Below are 17,861 nucleotides of genomic sequence, written 5' to 3'. Positions count from 1 at the left end.
CCTCAACGCTCTGCTTAAAAGAAATAGCAGCAATTGGTCTATAAAGACATGCTTGATCTGCCAGACTGCCGCTGGGTCCCTTGTGTCATACTAAAGCTTAGTGTACTGCCAAAGGGTAGGCTATGTTTTTATATCATTTCTCAGATATCATACTACCTTAAGCTCGATATCTGTTTCTTTCTGTGCATCTATTGTGAACATTATACTCTTTGGAGGGAATGCAGAGAAAGATTCAGCCATTTAGTTGTTCAGATATCATCTCCATTTCTTTCTCTTAGCATGCTCCCTTTGTCCAGAGGCTTGAGGACAAGGCTCTGCTTCCGTGTGACTGCAGTTCGAGTGGCCCAGCACTGTTCAACAGAATGGAACGGCCTCAGTAAATGACCTGTCAGGATTTGACAGGCTCTTTCACCTGGGTGACTGTTGAGGGGGTCAAATTATTTTTGAGAGGAGTGGCATTGAGGCAGATGGAACTAGGGATCTGCTCATAATTGCCTTTTACTGCATGGTATAAGGAAAAACGTACTAAAGTACCCAAGGAATGGTGGAGTGAGTCGCCAGATATTCAACAGCATGATACTGTCCAAGAAGAATTTGCACATTTATATAAATGAATGAATGAAACGCATGATCTAATGGAAACGATTAGGGCTGTGGCGCTCATGAAATTTTGTCAAGACGAAAACTGTCATGTGGTAGACTAGTTGACCGCTAATTAACATAAACACGTTTAGCATCTCTACGAGCCTCTACAAGCCTACAGGCCACTGATGCGGACCTTTGGAACATTTTACTTTAAAAAGTCTAATAAATCCATTTAATATAGCCTACACCAGCACAATAGATCCATGATTTATTGTAGGCAGGTCTAAAGAAACATTATATGAAGAAAATGTAGCCTATTTCAGAAGAACAGAATAGCATATTCTGAGTCGTCCTTATGTTCGGCCCTGATCTGCCGTGGGCTACACTAGTTCATTTAGCAGACAAGATTTGCTTATAAATTCCGTGGCATTATTTTATAGTAAGAAGAATAACATTGAACATAGCTGAAATAAATAGAAAGGATATTTTTCCCAGAATATTTCATAGGGCTATTCTGTGTTGAGTGGTTGACAAAGTGATCCTTTGAAACAGGTCCTCCTATATGCTTCATTTAGAGTTATTTGTACACTTTAGTTGTGATACAAACCTTAGGCTGTATGTTTTGACATCTAATAGGCCTACATTCTGAGGCTGCATGATGCGACTAATGATGATGTTGAAAAAAAGTTGCATGAAAGGCTGCTTTGTTTCTTGCACAGGCTGCATGCACACACTTCATCAGTCTCTCATTCACAATTTGACAAGCACTTCTCAATGTAATCGGGTCTTTAGACATGTTTTTTTTACATTTTTTATTTCACCTTTATTTAACCAGGTAGGCTAGTTGAGAACAAGTTCTCATTTACAATTGCGACCTGGCCAAGATAAAGCATAGCAGTGTGAACAGACAACAACACAGAGTTACACATGGAGTAAACAATTAACAAGTCAATAACACGAGCGAATGGAGGACGTGTTTCCTGTTCGTTTTCATGCCAACCAGGTAGGCTACTCCAGTTCCGTGAAGCAATGTGCTTAATATTAGATAAGTTGAGAAATAAATATAGTAGGCCTAGCCTATATAAAGCTGATGGGGGTCTCTCTTTTTAATAGAGGTCATCAAAACTTATATTAGCTCTCGCTGGTGATCCTATTAGCGCAAACTCTGAATGCCAGGGCATTTGATTTTTCGATGGCATTTGCATTGATGTCAGAATGATTAGTGGGACAATAGAGCGCTTGAGTACCAGGCCATTAGCGACTGGCCATTAACAAGTTTGGTAGGCTACTAATGACCATCAGCGACATCAGGGCGCAGTTTTGGAGAAGCCTAGTTACCATGATTCAACAGTCACGTGGATTTTTAGCGCGGTCATGACTCATGACTGCTATTGTGGCGGTCATCATAACAGCCCTACATATGATAAAAAGGACCTGAGAGGTGAACGCTTTATGGAAGACCTTTTCAAACCTTTTGTTTCTTGTTTTATCATCTGCTTTTTTCATCTTTATTCTAAATGGAATTCCATTAGTAATGTCAACGGCTATTGGGTAGACTCTACTGTGACTCAACTGCTATTGGGTAGACTCTACTGTGACTCAACTGCTATTGGGTAGACTCTACTGTGACTCAACTGCTATTGGGTAGACTCTACTGTGACTCAACTGCTATTGGGTAGACTCTACTGTGACTCAACTGCTATTGGGTAGACTCTACTGTGACTCAACTGCTATTGGGTAGACTCTACTGTGACTCAACTGCTATTGGGTAGACTACTGTGACTCAACTGCTATTGGGTAGACTCTACTGTGACTCAACTGCTATTGGGTAGACTCTATTGTGACTCAACTGCTATTGGGTAGACTCTACTGTGCAAGTCAAATGCAATTGCATCATCTGTAAATAATTCAACACCGGCTACTGATCAGTGAGTCAACAAGTGAAATGTGGGAACAGTCTTGTGACAACCCCAAAATTCTGGCTGTATTAGTCCAATGTTTTTTTTTTTTTTGTCTTTCACAAACTATGTATAGCTTCAAAACTATTGTGCCAATCTCAGACTATCAATCATTGCATCCATAGCTCTATCTATGAATAAGTGTTTACATTTCCCCAGCCCCATCCTTCAGTTTAGACCTTCCAAAACAAAGTTGAGTCAGGCTGTGGGAAATGATAGATTGTGCCATTAATGGAACAGTGACAGGTCTGACAGGCTTACATTTTGAAGCACTCTCTAGGAGTCTAGACAGGAACCTCAATGTAGCTTAGTCGATTGATCCCAGGTGAAGTTTTCCCTAGGTGCTTACACTATATATACAGAAGTTTGTGGACACCCCTTCAAATGAGTGGATTTGGCTATTTCAGCCTCACCTGTTGTTGACAGGTGTATAGAATCAAGCACACATTCATGCAATCTCCATAGACAAACATTGGCAGTAGAATGACCTTACTGAAGAGCTGAGTGACTGTCAACGTGTCATTGTCATAGGTTGCCACCTTTCCAACAAGTCAGTTCGTCAAATGTATTCCCTGCTAGAGCTTCCCCGGTCAACTGTAAGTGCTGTTATTGTGAAATGGACACTTCTAGGAGCAACAATGGCTCAGCCGCGAAGTGATAGGCCACACAAGCTCACAGAACGGTACCGCCGAGTGCTGAAGCGCGTAGCATGTAAAAAAATATATATATGTTCTCGGTTGCAACACTCAGTACCGAGTTCCAAACTGCCTCTGGAAGCAACGTCAGCACAATAACTGTTTGTTGGGAGATTCATGAAATGGGTTTCCATGGCCAAGCAGCCACACACAAGCCTAAGATCACCACGCACAATGCCAAGAGTCTGCTGGAGTGGTGTAAACCTTGCCGACATTGGACTCTGGAGCAGTGGAAAAGCGTTCTCTGGAGTGATGCATCTGGGTTTGGCGGATGCCAGGAGAACGCTACCTGCCGAATGCATAGTGGCAACGGTAAAGTTTGGTGGAGGAGGAATAATGGTCTGGGGCTGTTTTTCATGGTTCGGGCTAGGCCTCTTGGTTCAAGTGAAAGGAAGTCTTATCTCTACAGCATACTAGGCATTCTAGACAATTCTGTACATGACAATGCCCTCATGCACAAAAGCTAGGTCCATACAGAAATTGTCAAGATAGGTGCGGAAGAACTTGACTGGCCTGCACAGAGCCCTGACCTCAACCACATCGAACACCTTTGGGATGAATTGGAATGACAACTGCGAGTCAGGCCTAATCGCGAGCAGGTGTCCACATGCTTTGGTCATGTAGTGTATCTAGCACCAGCATCCCCTTCCCCCAATCCGGGCCTTAACCATTAGTGGGGAGAATGTGAAACTGATCCAAGATCATTGTCTAGGAGCAACTTAACCCCACTCCTAGTCACTCTTCACACAACAAGTTGGCTTGCCAAAACAGTGACTCTACTCTGTGAAACAAATTCTCCACAAGGCCTGCAGGGGGCATTGCTGAGCTCTGGCCCGGTTTTGAGACTTGCGTTTCTGTCAACCCCACAGGATCTTCCCCCAGTACTGATGCTGTCAGACACAGTCAGTATCCATTCACACTCCTGTCAGCCTCAGAGTGGGAGAGGAGGCCTTCCGCAATGTAATTAAGCCCCCACAAACATTGAGCTGGCAGAGACCGACACCAATGCCTGCAGAAATGATGTAACTCCCACATCTTTAATGGTCAACTGCAACCAAAGAAGCTTCTCAGCAATGGAAGCTGACTTTTTCACCCTTGGCATTGCCATGTGTCACATTGTGAAGTCACGTTTTCTTGACTTTGCTGGGACTGTTCAGCATAAGCAAAAAAGTGTAATATGGTAGATAACAGTTTCATAACAGAATTAAAGGTTAAACATGAGGAACATTTCTGCACTATTTTCTGGAGCACTTTTTCTTCTTACCCTTCAAGCCTAGATTCAGAACATAACAGCTGCTTTGTGGATAAGGTCCATTATGTGTCCATTCAGTTTTATTTCTAAATCTATAGGTAGACAGAACTTTTTTTTGCTCTTGAGAGGTAAATTTCTCTTGCACATATAAAATGTCCTATGTCCTAATTATCACTACTTCATAAATGTGCACTTGTTCACATCCCTTCACTGATTTGAAAGGAAATGACTGGTATAAGAAATATGGTGAAAATTCCCACCAGCCCAATGATTTTAGATTTGTGGGAAATAGTGAACGAGTTTACATTTCAAGAGAAGGGGGAGAGGTCACTGGTGGGAGGCACCCTGGATATCTGATGAAATCGAGCTGACATAGATCCGGAGTGCAAAGGATTAGTAGTGTAAACAGCAGATTGAGATTAGAGTTGGGCTCCAAAAATGTGTGTGTGTGTGCATGCATGCATGCGTGAGTAAGTGTTTGTATGTGCATGCATGCATGCATGTTGAGTGGTAGGCAACCTGTATTGGGAAGACACTATAAATGCATTCATTATGTGGTGGTCCATGGAAGTGTTATACCATCAAGGCAACTCTGTAGATCATGTAATTCACCAAACCTAATCTTGGCCACTTTGATTGCCTTATAATTGTATTCTGAGACCAGTATGTTATACTGATATCCATAATGTCCTATCAATGTAGAAACAGAATATCTGATACCTCTCAATGAAATCCAGGATTCAGAGTATCCTCTGTCATGTAAAAGTATTTCTGTCCTGTGTTGTTATCAAGTATTCTGTAGGCTCTGGGTACTCCTACTCCATTGTAGTGCTTATCTCTCAAAGTTGGAGTATGGTGAAGTGGCCTCTAGACACTGATCTTGGGTCAGGTTAGCATTTTCACTACTAATGGGCAAGGTTAGGATTTCCGGAGCCTCAAAGGCTGCCTGGAAAGAAGTATGTCACCAATGACACCGGGTCTGATTACAGCCTGGTCTCATAGACTAGACTAACATAGTAAATGTAAATCCGGAACACTAGAAATGAGTATGATATGTTGGTATGGTTACATAAGTCCGATGGTTACTTAAGGCAAAAACGAATGCAGGGTGGTCGGTCTGGCGTATAGGTTGCGAACTTCAGCATTTTAGCTAATTAGCAACTGTTCAACTACTTACTACTTTTTAACTACTTTGTAACTACTTAGCATGTTAAAGGCTAGAGTTGCTGCTTTCAAGGAGCGGGACACTAATCTGGATGCTTATAAGATATCGCACTATGCCCTCCGACGAACCATCAAACAAAGCGTCAATACGAGACTAAGATTGAATCCTACGACACCGTCTCTGATGCTCGTCGGATGTTTCAGGGCTTGCAAACTATTACTCACTACAAAGGGAAACCCAGCCGCGAGCTGCCCAGTGACGAAAGCCTACTAGACAAGCTAAATGCCGTTGTTGCTCACTTCGAGGAAAACAACACTGAAACATGCATGAGAGCACTAGATGTTCCGGACGACTGCGTGATCACGCTCTCCATAGCCGATGTGAGCAAGACCTTTAAACGGGTCAATATTCACAAAGCCGCAGGGCCAGACGGATTACCAGGACGTGTACTCAAAGCATGCACGGACCAACTGGCAAGTGTCTTCACTGACATTTTCAACCTCTCCCTGGCCGAGTCTGTAATACCTACATGTTTCAAACAGACCACCCTAGTCCCTTTGCCCAAGAAAGTGATGGTAACCTGCCTAAATGATTACCGCCCATAGCACTCACGTCGGTAGCCATGAAATGCTTTGAAAGGCTGGTCATGGCTCACATCAACACCATCATGCCGGAAACCCTAGACCAACTCCAATTCGCATACCACCCCAACAGCGCCACAGATGACGCAATCTCAAACCTGGACAAAAGGAAACCGTTTTACTAATTCGTAACATATTGTACGTTTGCAAATTCGTAACATGTAATACGAATGGGGTGATGGACAGCCACAAATGAATACATTCCATACGAAACATAACATATCATACTAAATGTGTCTCACATGACTTTGCTATCACAGTCACACACAGTATCTGTGGATGTGCTCAGGTTCGCGTCACTCTGTTTCAGCGTTGTAGCCAGGACACCAAAACAGTTGGGAAGTTGAGCCTCATACTTCAATGCTCTTAGCTGTTGTGGAAATTGACCCACAATGCTGTTTATTTTCTGCATCTACATCATATCGCGGAGTCTACCTTTAATCTGTTGTGAAATTTCTAGTAGGGTTTTTGTGGTCGGCTTGTTTTCAACAGTTGTGCAGTAGTAGATGTCAGTGTGGGGCATTAATCTGATCGAAAAGCAGCTGGATATTTTAGCCTGAGCGGTTTAGCATCAATTACTCCATCTAAAGCCCTTCGCTTGTGATTAAATCTGACGCTGGAATAAAAAAATAGACATTTCATTGAATAAGGAAGTGCCAGTGACCTTATTCTTCCCAATGCATGAATCATTTGGCCACCTACTTAAATTCTATCAATCATGGAGTGTGTATTGTGGTTGGTCATTGATTGATAGGCCACGTGCCTTGTGCTGAGACGCATTTCAATCTCCACAATGTATTGTCATTGTCCAAAGGACAAGAAGAACACATTTTTCTTTATTACCATTTTATGAGATAGCATTTGAAAATCCTACAATGCCATGCAGTCTACCGTATGAATTACAGTCATACACAGAGAAATATGTATCATTAAAACTACAAGTGACAATGATTCAATCTGGGTTTGATTCGGTCCATGTGTTTCTTGGTGGAGGCAGTTTAGAGGTAAGAATGCTATCAAACCCAGTTAGAAACTCAAGTGGCAAGAAAGACAGAAGCATCTGTAATTGAAAACAGAGAGGCTGTCTCCACCTGAACCAATTTGTAGTGCAGGCTCTGGTCTCAAATTCCCAGCTGTGCGGAGCATAGATTGCTTCTGCCTGGATTTGTGGATGCCGTCATGTTGTGCTGCAGGTTGAGTCATCTATTGACAAAGAGCTACCAGCCAGCCCATGGCCAGCAACGCAAAAGATCCTAGCCAGCCCCTTCTATCTCTGCTTGTCTCTCTCTCTTTTTCTCTCTCTAATTCAGCTTTTCTTTCTCTCTCTCTAATTCAGCTTTTCTTTCTATCTCTCTAATTCAGCTTTCCTCTTTCTCCCTCTCTCTCTCTCTCTCTCTCTCTCTCTCTCTCTCCCTCTCTCTGTTTCATCTCTGCTCTTTGTTATTCTTCCACCTTCTCTCTCTGCCCCTGACCACCCCTTATCTCTCTCTTTCTATATCTCTCTCACACACACAGCTGCTGCTTGGCTGCTGCTGCTGTTGTTGCCTCTCACTTTCCTATCATGCCTGGTCTCTAACAGAAGTACAGGCTCTCTGTCACCACTCACTCACACACATGCACACGCACTCTCTCTCAGAGCAGGGAATCACACACACACACACTGCCAACTTAACAGTGTCGTTTGTTAATTTATCGTTAGAGGAGTCGAGCATCACCTCCCTTGTTCACAGAGCACGGAAGACAAGAAACCTTAAAGAGAGAGGGAGCAAGGGATTGCACGGGGCAGGATAACTGCTGCCTACCTGAACAAACAGCAGAGCTGCTTTGTGGAGATGGACCGAAGGGGTTGTGGAGAGGTGCCGTGCTATTGTGGATGGCAGCAGCAACCGCCCCAGGGATACCACTATGGCTCAGCCTCAGGGGGTGCTACTCTGCCCCGGCAGAGGGGCCGTCTTATGGCTACCCACTCTGAAAGCTCTTGGAGAAGCCCAGGACGCTCTGTGGTCCGCGCCAAAGGAGGCAGCTGTGACCTGTGGTCCGAATGCGGCTGTCCGCAGAGTCAGAGCTGGCAGGACCACTACCAGGTAACTAACCATTCATGCATTTTGATCCAGATCAGAGCAGCTCTAAGGGGACCATTAGGGTGACAGGATTGAGGAGGGATTTTGTTATATAGCAGTATAGGAGCAAGGGTTAGGTAGGTGTGTGTGTGTGTGTGTGTGTGTGTGTGTGTGTGTGTGTGTGTGGTATGTGTGTGTGTTCCCCTTGGCGCCGTATGGGAGGGAATGAGTTGCCGTCTCAGCAAACCCACTCACGGGCTAAAGCCGAGGTGCTGAATTTGGATTATATCTTTCGTGTGTAATCTTCAGGGTTCTTGGTTGACGGCTGGGAGCTGCATAGAGCTGGAGAACTTTACAATATTAAGTAGCTATGCCAATATGCCAACAGGCATTGTCTTAACAAGAGGACAAAGCCTAAACTAAATGCAGCTAGGATGCATTTTAATTCAGACATTCATCTGAATCATTACTCTGTTTTACTGTGTTTTCTAAAAAGGAGACTTCTGTGAGATTTGCCTCAGAGAGTGACACAAGCTGTGGGCAGATAGATGGGTGAAGTCGCTGACCTTGAGCTTGGTTCAGTTTAGTTTTTCCCCACTAATGGTTAGAGTTTGGGGAGGGGAAGCTGATCCTAGATCTGTACCTAGAGGAAACTTCACCCCAGAGCAGGCAGATACCCAGTAGGCGTCACATCTAAAATGATGTGTGAGTTGAGGATGCGCTGTTCAAAAGATGCACTCTTGCATAATATGTGAATGTAGCAATGCTTTCTCCTCCCAGTCCATTAGCTTGGCGATGTTAAAGTGAATAGCTGTACTCAGCAAAAGAAACGTCCCTTTTTCAGGACCCTGTCTTTCAAAGATAATTCGTAAAAATCCAAATAGCTTCACAGATCTTCCCATGCTTGTTCAATGAACCCTAAACAATTAATGAACATGCACCTGTGGAACGGTCATTAAGACACTAACAGCTTACAGACGGTAGGCAATTAAGGTCACAGTTGTGAAAACTTAGGACACAAGAGGCCTTTCTACTGACTCTGAAAAACACCAAAAGAAAGATGCCCGGGGTCCCTGCTCATCTGCATGAACGTGCCTTAGGCATGCTGCAAGGAGGCATGAGGACTGCAGAAGTGGCCAGGGCAATAAATTGCAATGTTCGTACTGTGAGATGCCGAAGACAGCGCTACAGGGAGACAGGACTGACAGCTGATTGTCCTCGCAGTGGCAGACCACGTGGAACAACACCTGCACAGGATCAGTACATCTGAACATCACACCTGCGGGACAGGTACAGGATGGCAACAACAACTGCCCGAGTTACACCAGGAACACACAATCCCTCCATCAGTGCTCAGACTGTCCGCAATAGGCTGAGAGAGGCTGGACTGAGGGCTTGTAGGCCTGTTGTAAGGCAGGTCCTCACCAGACATCACCGGGCAACATAGGCACAAACCCACCGTTGCTGGACCAGACAGCACTGGCAAAAAGTGCTCTTCTCTGAAGAGTCAAGGTTTTGTCTTACCAGGGGTGTTGGTCGGATTCACGTTTATCGTTGAAGGAATGAGTGTTACACCGAGGCCTGTACTCTGGAGCGGGATCGTTTGGAGGTGGAGGGTCCGTCATGGCCTGGGGCGGTGTGTCACAGCATCAACGGACTGAGCTTGTTGTCATTGCAGGCAATCTCAACGCTGTGCGTTACAGGGAAGACATCCTCCTCCCTCATGTGATACCCTTCCTGCAGGCTCATCCTGACATGACCCTCCAGCATGACAATGCCACCAGCCATACTGCTTGTTCTGTGTGTGATTTCCTGCAAGACAGGAATGTCAGTGTTCTGTCATGGCCAGCGAGGAGCCCGGATCTCAATCCCATTGAGCACGTCTGGGACATGTTAGATCGGAGGGTGAGAGCTAGGGCCATTCCCCCCAGAAATGTCCAGGAACTTGCAGGTGCCTTGGTGGAAGAGTGGGGTAACATCACACAGCAAGAAATGGCAAATCTGGTGCAGTCCATGAGGAGGAGATGCACTGCAGTACTTAATGCAGCTGGTGGCCACACCAGATACTGACTGTTACTTTTGATTTTAACCCCCCCCCCCCTTCGTTCAGGGACACATTATTCAATTTCTGTTAGTCACATGTCTGTGGAACTTGTTCAGTTTATGTCTCAGTTGTTGAATCTTGTTATTTTCATATAAATATTTACACATGTTAAGTTTGCTGCAAATAAACGCAGTTGACAGTGAGAGGACGTTTCTTTTTTTGCTGAGTTTATCCGTGATACACTGTGAAATAGTGTGTTTGCACGGCTCATGTGCGTGTGCGTGTAGGCCTGCGTCTTTGTGACTGAAAATCTTGTCGCCAGAGTTCATTGACTTACGAAAGTGTTTTTAAAGATTTTGGATGGAAATGTTCAGATCTCTTTGGTAAAAATGTGTTTGGTAACCTCCCCGGTTTCTGAAATAAGACTTTTGGGAGAGTGTGGACAGAGGCTCAGGTAAGTAAGTGGGCAAAACAAACACACACACACACACACACACTATTTGGACTTTGAAATATGAATGGATTTGGCATTTTTAATGGGTTCACATGAGTCATTGATATAAATAAATCTTAATTATACACAGATAATAATCACAGAAACTGCAGCATTATTTCTTGGGCTGCTTTGTATTTAGACTTTGGCAAGCCTGCTATCTGCTCCATAAGCTTTTTTACATGTCCTAACATCATTTTAAATCTCAACTTCTGAATGAAACCATATCATGTAATTTCATGGTATTGGCAAACAGAGTTCAATGTCTTTTGCTCCCAGGTGCAGTATTGTAGTGTATTGACCAAGGTTATTAGAGAGAGGAATGAGACTATTTGTGGTTCTCAGTTCCTGAGAGGAGAAGTGGCACAATCCCAGTGAGTAAAACTGTCTGAAAAGATGTAATTTCATTGACATAATTGGTTGAAATTATGTATTTTCAACTATACTGAACAAAAATATAAACGCAACATGTAACAATTTCAAACGATTTTACTGAGTTACAGTTTATATAAGGAAGTCAGTCAATTGAAATAAATAAATTAGGCCTTAATCTATGGATTTCACATGACTGGGCAGGGGCACTTGGGAGCCAGGCCCAGCCAATCAGACACAAAATGGCTTTATTACAGACAGAAATACTCCTCAGTTTCATCAGCTGTCCGGGTAGCTGGTTTCAGACGATCCCGCAGGTGAAGAAGCTGGATGTGGAGGTCCTGGGCTGGCGTGGTTACTAGTGATCTGCGGTTGTGTGGCCATTTGGGCATATAGCCAAATTCTCTAAAATGACGTTGGAGGCGGCTTATGGTAGAGAAATTAACATAGAATTATTTGGCAACAGCTCTGTTGAACATTCTTGCAGTCAGCATGCCAATTGCACGCTCCCTCAAAACTTGAGACATCTGTAGCATTGTGTTGTGTGAAAAAACTCCACATTTTACAGATTGGCCTTTTATTGTCCCCAACACAAGGTGCACCTGTTTAATAATCATGCTGTTTAACCTGCTTCTTGATATGCCACACCTGTCAGGTGGATGGATTGCCTTGGCAAAGGAGAAATGCTCACTAACAGTGTCACGCCTTGGCCATAGAGAGGCTTTTATTCTCTATTTTGGGTAGGCCAGGGTGTGACTAGGGTGGGCATACTAGTTTCTTTATTTCTATGTTTTTATGGTTTGGCCGGGTATAGTTCTCAATCAGGGACAGCTGTCTATCGTTGTCTCTGATTGGGAATCATACTTAGGCAGCCTTTTTTCCTTTGTATTTTGTGGGTAGTTGACTTTGTTAGTGGCACTATAGCCCTAGTAGGCTTCACGGTCGTGCCCTCATTCTTTGTTTTGTTGGCGACATTGACATAAACAAAGGAAAATGTACGCTCACCACGCTGCACCTTGGTCCGGTCATTTCCATGACGACGTCCGTGGTAACAGGGATGTAAACAAATGTGCGCACAAATTTGACATATTTTTGTGCAAATGGAACACTTTACATGTTGTGTTTATGTTTTTGTTCAGTATAGTAAAGTGTCAATGTTGGAGTTGCCTATGGGAAAAATCTGTCCAAAACAGTGTCAGATCTGACAGTCAGTTTTTGGGTTGTTTGGTTGTCTATCTGTCATTGACAGATAAGGCACTATGCCATAACATAATAATTCAGACCATAATAAAAAAAAGATGACTTCCCAATTCCAAATACATAACCAATCTTGGCAATTACAATGGGATCATGTGTGACGTCTAAAGGTTTGCTTTAAACCTTTATGCAATGCATGCTTATTGGTCCGATGTATAATGTTTGTGCAACCGTAGCACGACTGAAATTGCCATGGGGATGTGTGCCAAGAGCAAATAATGTCGGATCATCCATCAACAGGGCTACAGGATTTCAATGAGGCAATGCAGCACTCTGGTTTTACTAGAGTTTCCCGTTGATACATGGAGCTGAACAGAGAATGGTTGCCTCCCAAATGGGACCTTTTTTCTCTGTATCACTTATCTCTCATTTGCTATATTGTCCTTTCCTCTTTTACTGTGCTCCACTCTCATTTAATCTCTACTCCTCTCTCTACCCCTAAATCCCAAATCACCCCCTACCCAGCAAACTAAAAATGGGCTCTGTGAAAGCTCCCAGAACATTTCTTAGGTTACGGCAAATGTTCTCATAGCACAAAAACGGTCTCGCTGTGCTGATGATTATACAATGTTTAAAGCATTCGCCTGACATTGCAGGAACGTTCCCAGAACACATTCTGTCAGTTTTCTAAAGGTACCCAGAATATTTAATTAGGTTGTGGGAACAGTCTGGTGGGAAAATTGTGGGGACATCACATTTTTTATGACACATTTCTTCAGGTTGTAGTAACTTTGTGGTGATATGACGGTGCTACGGTTTGTTCCCAAAACACAAACCTGTCCAGTTGTGCTGATAATTACAATGTTTCTATTAGGTTGGAAGAAAACATTCACCTGGTGTTGTAAGAACGTTCCCAGAACACACTATTTTATGTTATTTAAAAGTTCCGAAAATATTTCTGTAGGTTGTGGGAACATTGTGGAGATATGACACAAGATCTGTCCAGTTCTTCTTCCAGACATTCTTGTAATGTTTGTTTATGTGTGCACAAAACATTCCATCAATGTTCTTTGAATGTTATTCCTATGCTCCCAGAATGACAAAATTACATGTTGAACAGCCCATTAATGTTTCTTTAATGTAACAACAATCCATGTAGAAACACATTATATTTGCAATCACATGACAATGTATTAGACATTTATTGTACATACACTACTGTTCAAAAGTAGTGGGGTCACTTAGAAATGTCCTTGTTTTTGAAAGAAAAGTAAACATTTTTAATCCATTAAAATAACCTCAAATTGATCAGAAATACAGTGTAAACATTGTTGATGTTGTAAAGGAAATTGTAGCTGGAAACGGCAGATTTTTTATGGAACATCTACATAGACATACAGAGGCCCATTATCAGCAACCATCACTCCAGTGTTCCAATGGCACATTGTGTTAGCTAATCCATGTTTATAATTTTAAAAGACTAATTGATCATTAGAAAACCCATTTGCAATTGTTAGCACAGCTGAAAACTGTAGTGCTGATTAAAGAAGCAATGAAACTGGCCTTTAGACTAGTTGAGTATCTGGAGCATCATCATTTGTGGGTTTGATTACAGGCTCAAAATGGCTAGAAACAAAGACTTTCTTCTGAAACTCGTTAGTCTATTCTTGTTCTGAGACATGGAGGCTATTCCATGTGAGAAATTTCCAAGAAACTGAAGATCTCGAACAACGTTGTGTACTACTCCCTTCACAGAACAGCGCAAACAGGCTCTAACCAGAATAGAAAGAGGAGTGGGAGGCCCCGGGGCAACAACTGAGCAAGAGGACAAGTACATTAGAGTATCTAGTTTGAGAAACAGATGCCTCACAAGTCCTCAACTGGCAGCTTCATTAAATAGTACCCGCAAAACACCAGTCTCAACATCAACAGTGAAGAGGCGACTCTGGGATGCTGTTTGGCATCTGTGTTGGCTCTAAGATAATTTACCACCAGCTGTCTCTGTGCTGTGGTGGGCCCGAAAACCAGATTGGAATACAGAAATACAGTTGTCACTTAAATTATTTAGCTGTTTGAAAACCAATTTCTCCAGAATTTTGTTTAAGAATGGGTTGGAGATTGGCCCAAAAATTGCTAAGAGCTGAAGATTCTAGATTACTTTTCTCCACCATATCAGTTTTTAGTGCAGTGGGGAAAATGCCTGTGTACAGGGATTGAGGTTTGGGCCGCTGAGGGTTGTTACTAACTCCAAACCGCTCACACATCACTCTACCCGAGAGTGGGTTGGCCTTCCTTAGTTCATCGGAGATTAAATCAGTGGTACGTTTTTATTTATAAGGCCATATTGAGACAGCTCCAATTAAAACTATTGCCTGCGCTCACATGATTGTGTTTTGTTGAGGCCGGTACAAAGCTAGGGAAAAAAGCTTTCAAGTTCTCTACCCCTTCTGGTTGGAATGCGCTTCAAAAAGTCCTGAAATTACACAGGCTTGTCCCTTTAAATTAGTTGAAAGCTAGCCTGAACACTATGATGGAAAATTAAGTGGGGCCTGTCAATGTTTTGAACCCTAGTGGCGCCACACGTTCCCAAATCATCTTGCTGTTCAATGTGTAATGTGTATTTTTTTAAACTGTAGTGCTTTGTGTTTTATGTTGTAAATGTGTCTACAACTTTGTGTGCTGTATTTTGGCTTTTTGTGTGCTGTATTTTGGCTTTTTGTTTGCTGTATTTTGGCAAAATTTTGTTGCGGCAGTGTCCTAAAAACATTACTGTTAAATTGTGTTATTACATTACCTGGAAACCTAATGAGAATGTTCTGTGGTGATTGTTACAAATGTTGTGCACAAATTGTTTGTGAACTTTAGAAGAACATTCTAAGGATATTTCATAAAAATGTGTTTCTACAACAACAACAAAAATTCATCAAAAACATTATTTGAATGTTTTGGGGATGTTACCATCCTAATGTAAGAAAACCCTTACTAGAACTTAATGGGAATCTTAGCTAATGTTCTGGGAAGGTTCCCTGTTTGCTGGGTAGACTCTCCTCCCTGGGCACTCCTGAAGGGATTGGATAGGTGTAAGCAACATAGTACTTATTTCACCTTGTCTTCTGATGGGCTTATCCCTATCCAGGGGGGCAGCAGGTAGCCTAGTGGTTAGAGCGTTGGGCCAGTAACCTAAAGATTGCTAGATCGAATCCCCAAGCTGACAAGGTAAAAATGTGTCGTTCTGCCCCACTGCTCCTAGGCCGTCATTGTAAATAAGAATTTGTTGTTAACTGACTTTAGTTAAATAAACATTAAAAAAAGTCAAATCCAGGAGGGACTACATTGATTTGGGACTACCTTTATCTCCCCTTCATTTATCTCCCACCATCATTTAAACCATTCTCCAAGACCGACAACTTTCTTTCCTTTGCCGCAACCTTGATGTTTCCCCCTCTCTTAATAATCTCTCTCTTGTTCTCCTTCTCTTTATCTGCTTTTGTTGTTGACTGTTTTTATATGTGAACAAATTATTGTAAATTATAGATGTGTTATTTCTACGCATGGTGCACTACACATAGATTCACCCTTAAATTATTGAGCAAAATGAACTGGAGCACGATGGCTGCACTGAGAAATTGGAGTACAGGGTTCTCAACATCCCACACTAAAGTAACAGCTTAAGATATGTCTGACAGGATGAAAGTTTCCCCTTTGTTATGTTTTGATCAGCACCAGTGGTGCTACAGTGCCTTCAGGAAGTATTCACATCACTTGGCTTCTTACACATCTTGTTGTGTTACAGCCTAAATTTAAAATAGATACCATTTTGATGTATTTTGTCACTGGCCTAATGTCAAATGTGGAATTATGTTTTTTGAATTTTTGACAAATTCATTCAAAACGAAAAGCTGACATTTCTTGAGTCAATAAGTGTTGAACAACTTTGTTATGGCAAGCCTAAATAAGTTCAGGAGTAAAACTTTTTGATTGATTCACCTTTCAGCATGACAATAACCTAAAACACAAGGCCAAATCTACACTGGAGTTGCTTACCAAGAAGACGGTGAATGTTCTCGAGTGGTCGAGTTACAGTTTTGACTTAAATCTACATGAAAATCTATGGCAAGACCTGAAAATGGTTGTCTAGCAATGATCAACAAGCAACTTGACGGAGCATGAAGAACTTTGAATAGAATAATGGAACATTTTCACAATCCAGCTGTGGAAAGCTCTTAGAGACTTACCCAGAAAGACAGAGCTGTAATTGCTGCCAAAGGTGCTTCTACAAAGTATTGACTCAGGGGTGTGAATACTTATGTAAATGAGATATTTCTGTTTTTCTTTTACAATAAATGCGCTACCATTTCTAAAAATTTGTTTTCACTTTGTCATTATGGGGTATTGTGTGTTGTATGGGTGAGAATCTTTTGTTAATTTAATCCATTCGGAATTCATGCTGTAACACAACAAAATGTGTGTTACAGGAGAGTACTTTCTGAAGGCATTGTAAATGTTCATGTATGTTATTTGCCTAGGTGAACAGTGAAAGGCTAAAAATCATTGGCAGCATAAGTGGTTGAAATAGTTGTTGATATATTCTGCTACATTGTGCAGTCAAATATAAGAAGTTGCCTGCATCCCAAATGGCACCCTATTCCATATAGTACACAACTTTTGACCAGAGCCCTATGGGAGCCATTTGGGATGCTACCGTCTTCAGCAGAAACATTTTCACATTTCATCCTCAACTAATCGTCAGTAATCCACAGACAGAGTGGCTTGGTGATATTGCCAAGTTATTGCATGTTTTATACATTTGAGGTGGAATTCCGATAGCTAAAAGCGTTCTCATGCAATACAAATTGTACCCTATTCTCTATGTAGTGCAGTACTTTTAAATAGACCCTGATGGAACCTGTTCATAATATGTGCACTTTAAAGGGAATAGGGTGCCATTTGGGACGCGGTGTTAGACTTGTAATTAACAATGCTCTGTGTATTGTAGTTATTAACACCTAATTAACCCCAGATGTAGATCAGACCAGGCTCCCCACAGTGAATCCCGATCAGTCCCTTTTGTTGTAGGTTCAGGCTCTTTTTGAATTTGTCTGTCCTCTGTTCCTCGCATCATCTCTCCTTGCGTCCTTCTCAAAACACATTGTAGGGAGGGACTTTGGATCATATCCTCCAATACGGTCGACGAGGAAGTGAGGAGATGTGATGCGAGGAATCACAGGAAATTTAGATAGGGCCTCAGACTTAATATGCTTTTCTGAAAGAACTGATGTCAGTGTGCACCATTGTCAAGAGAGGAAGACAAAAATTGGTTGGAAATGCAGTCATGCAATAGTACAGTGTCTGTACTCGGTATGTACTGCATGTATTCAGCTGTGTGCACATGACTTATA

At 42.4% G+C, this 17,861-nt stretch overlaps 1 protein-coding gene across 40 annotated transcripts in view; it reads left to right on the top strand.

Moving 5' to 3' along the window:
* dlg2 (discs large MAGUK scaffold protein 2) overlaps positions 1 to 17,861 on the top strand; it is a 242,131-nt gene that overhangs the window by 153,095 nt on the left and 71,175 nt on the right. For 11 of the 40 annotated variants that reach the window (XR_016485104.1, XM_090192678.1, XM_090192676.1 and 8 more), the window contains exon 1: positions 7,779 to 8,380. The exons of the other annotated variants lie outside the window; for them this stretch is intronic. Coding sequence is in view for 10 of the 11 variants with exons in the window: in XM_090192678.1 (XP_090048804.1) it covers positions 8,129 to 8,380 (252 nt within the window). In the remaining variant the exon portion in view is untranslated. Of the gene's footprint in view, positions 1 to 7,778; positions 8,381 to 17,861 lie in introns of those variants that run through there. 40 annotated transcript variants of the gene reach the window in all.

The sequence above is a fragment of the Oncorhynchus mykiss genome, chromosome 12 (genome assembly GCF_057628025.1).
Source record: "Oncorhynchus mykiss isolate SJ-2025 chromosome 12, ASM5762802v1, whole genome shotgun sequence".
In the NCBI taxonomy this organism is placed as follows: domain Eukaryota; kingdom Metazoa; phylum Chordata; class Actinopteri; order Salmoniformes; family Salmonidae; genus Oncorhynchus; species Oncorhynchus mykiss.
The sequence above is the reverse complement of the archived record's forward strand: the minus strand, read 5'-3'. Positions and strand labels throughout refer to the sequence as shown.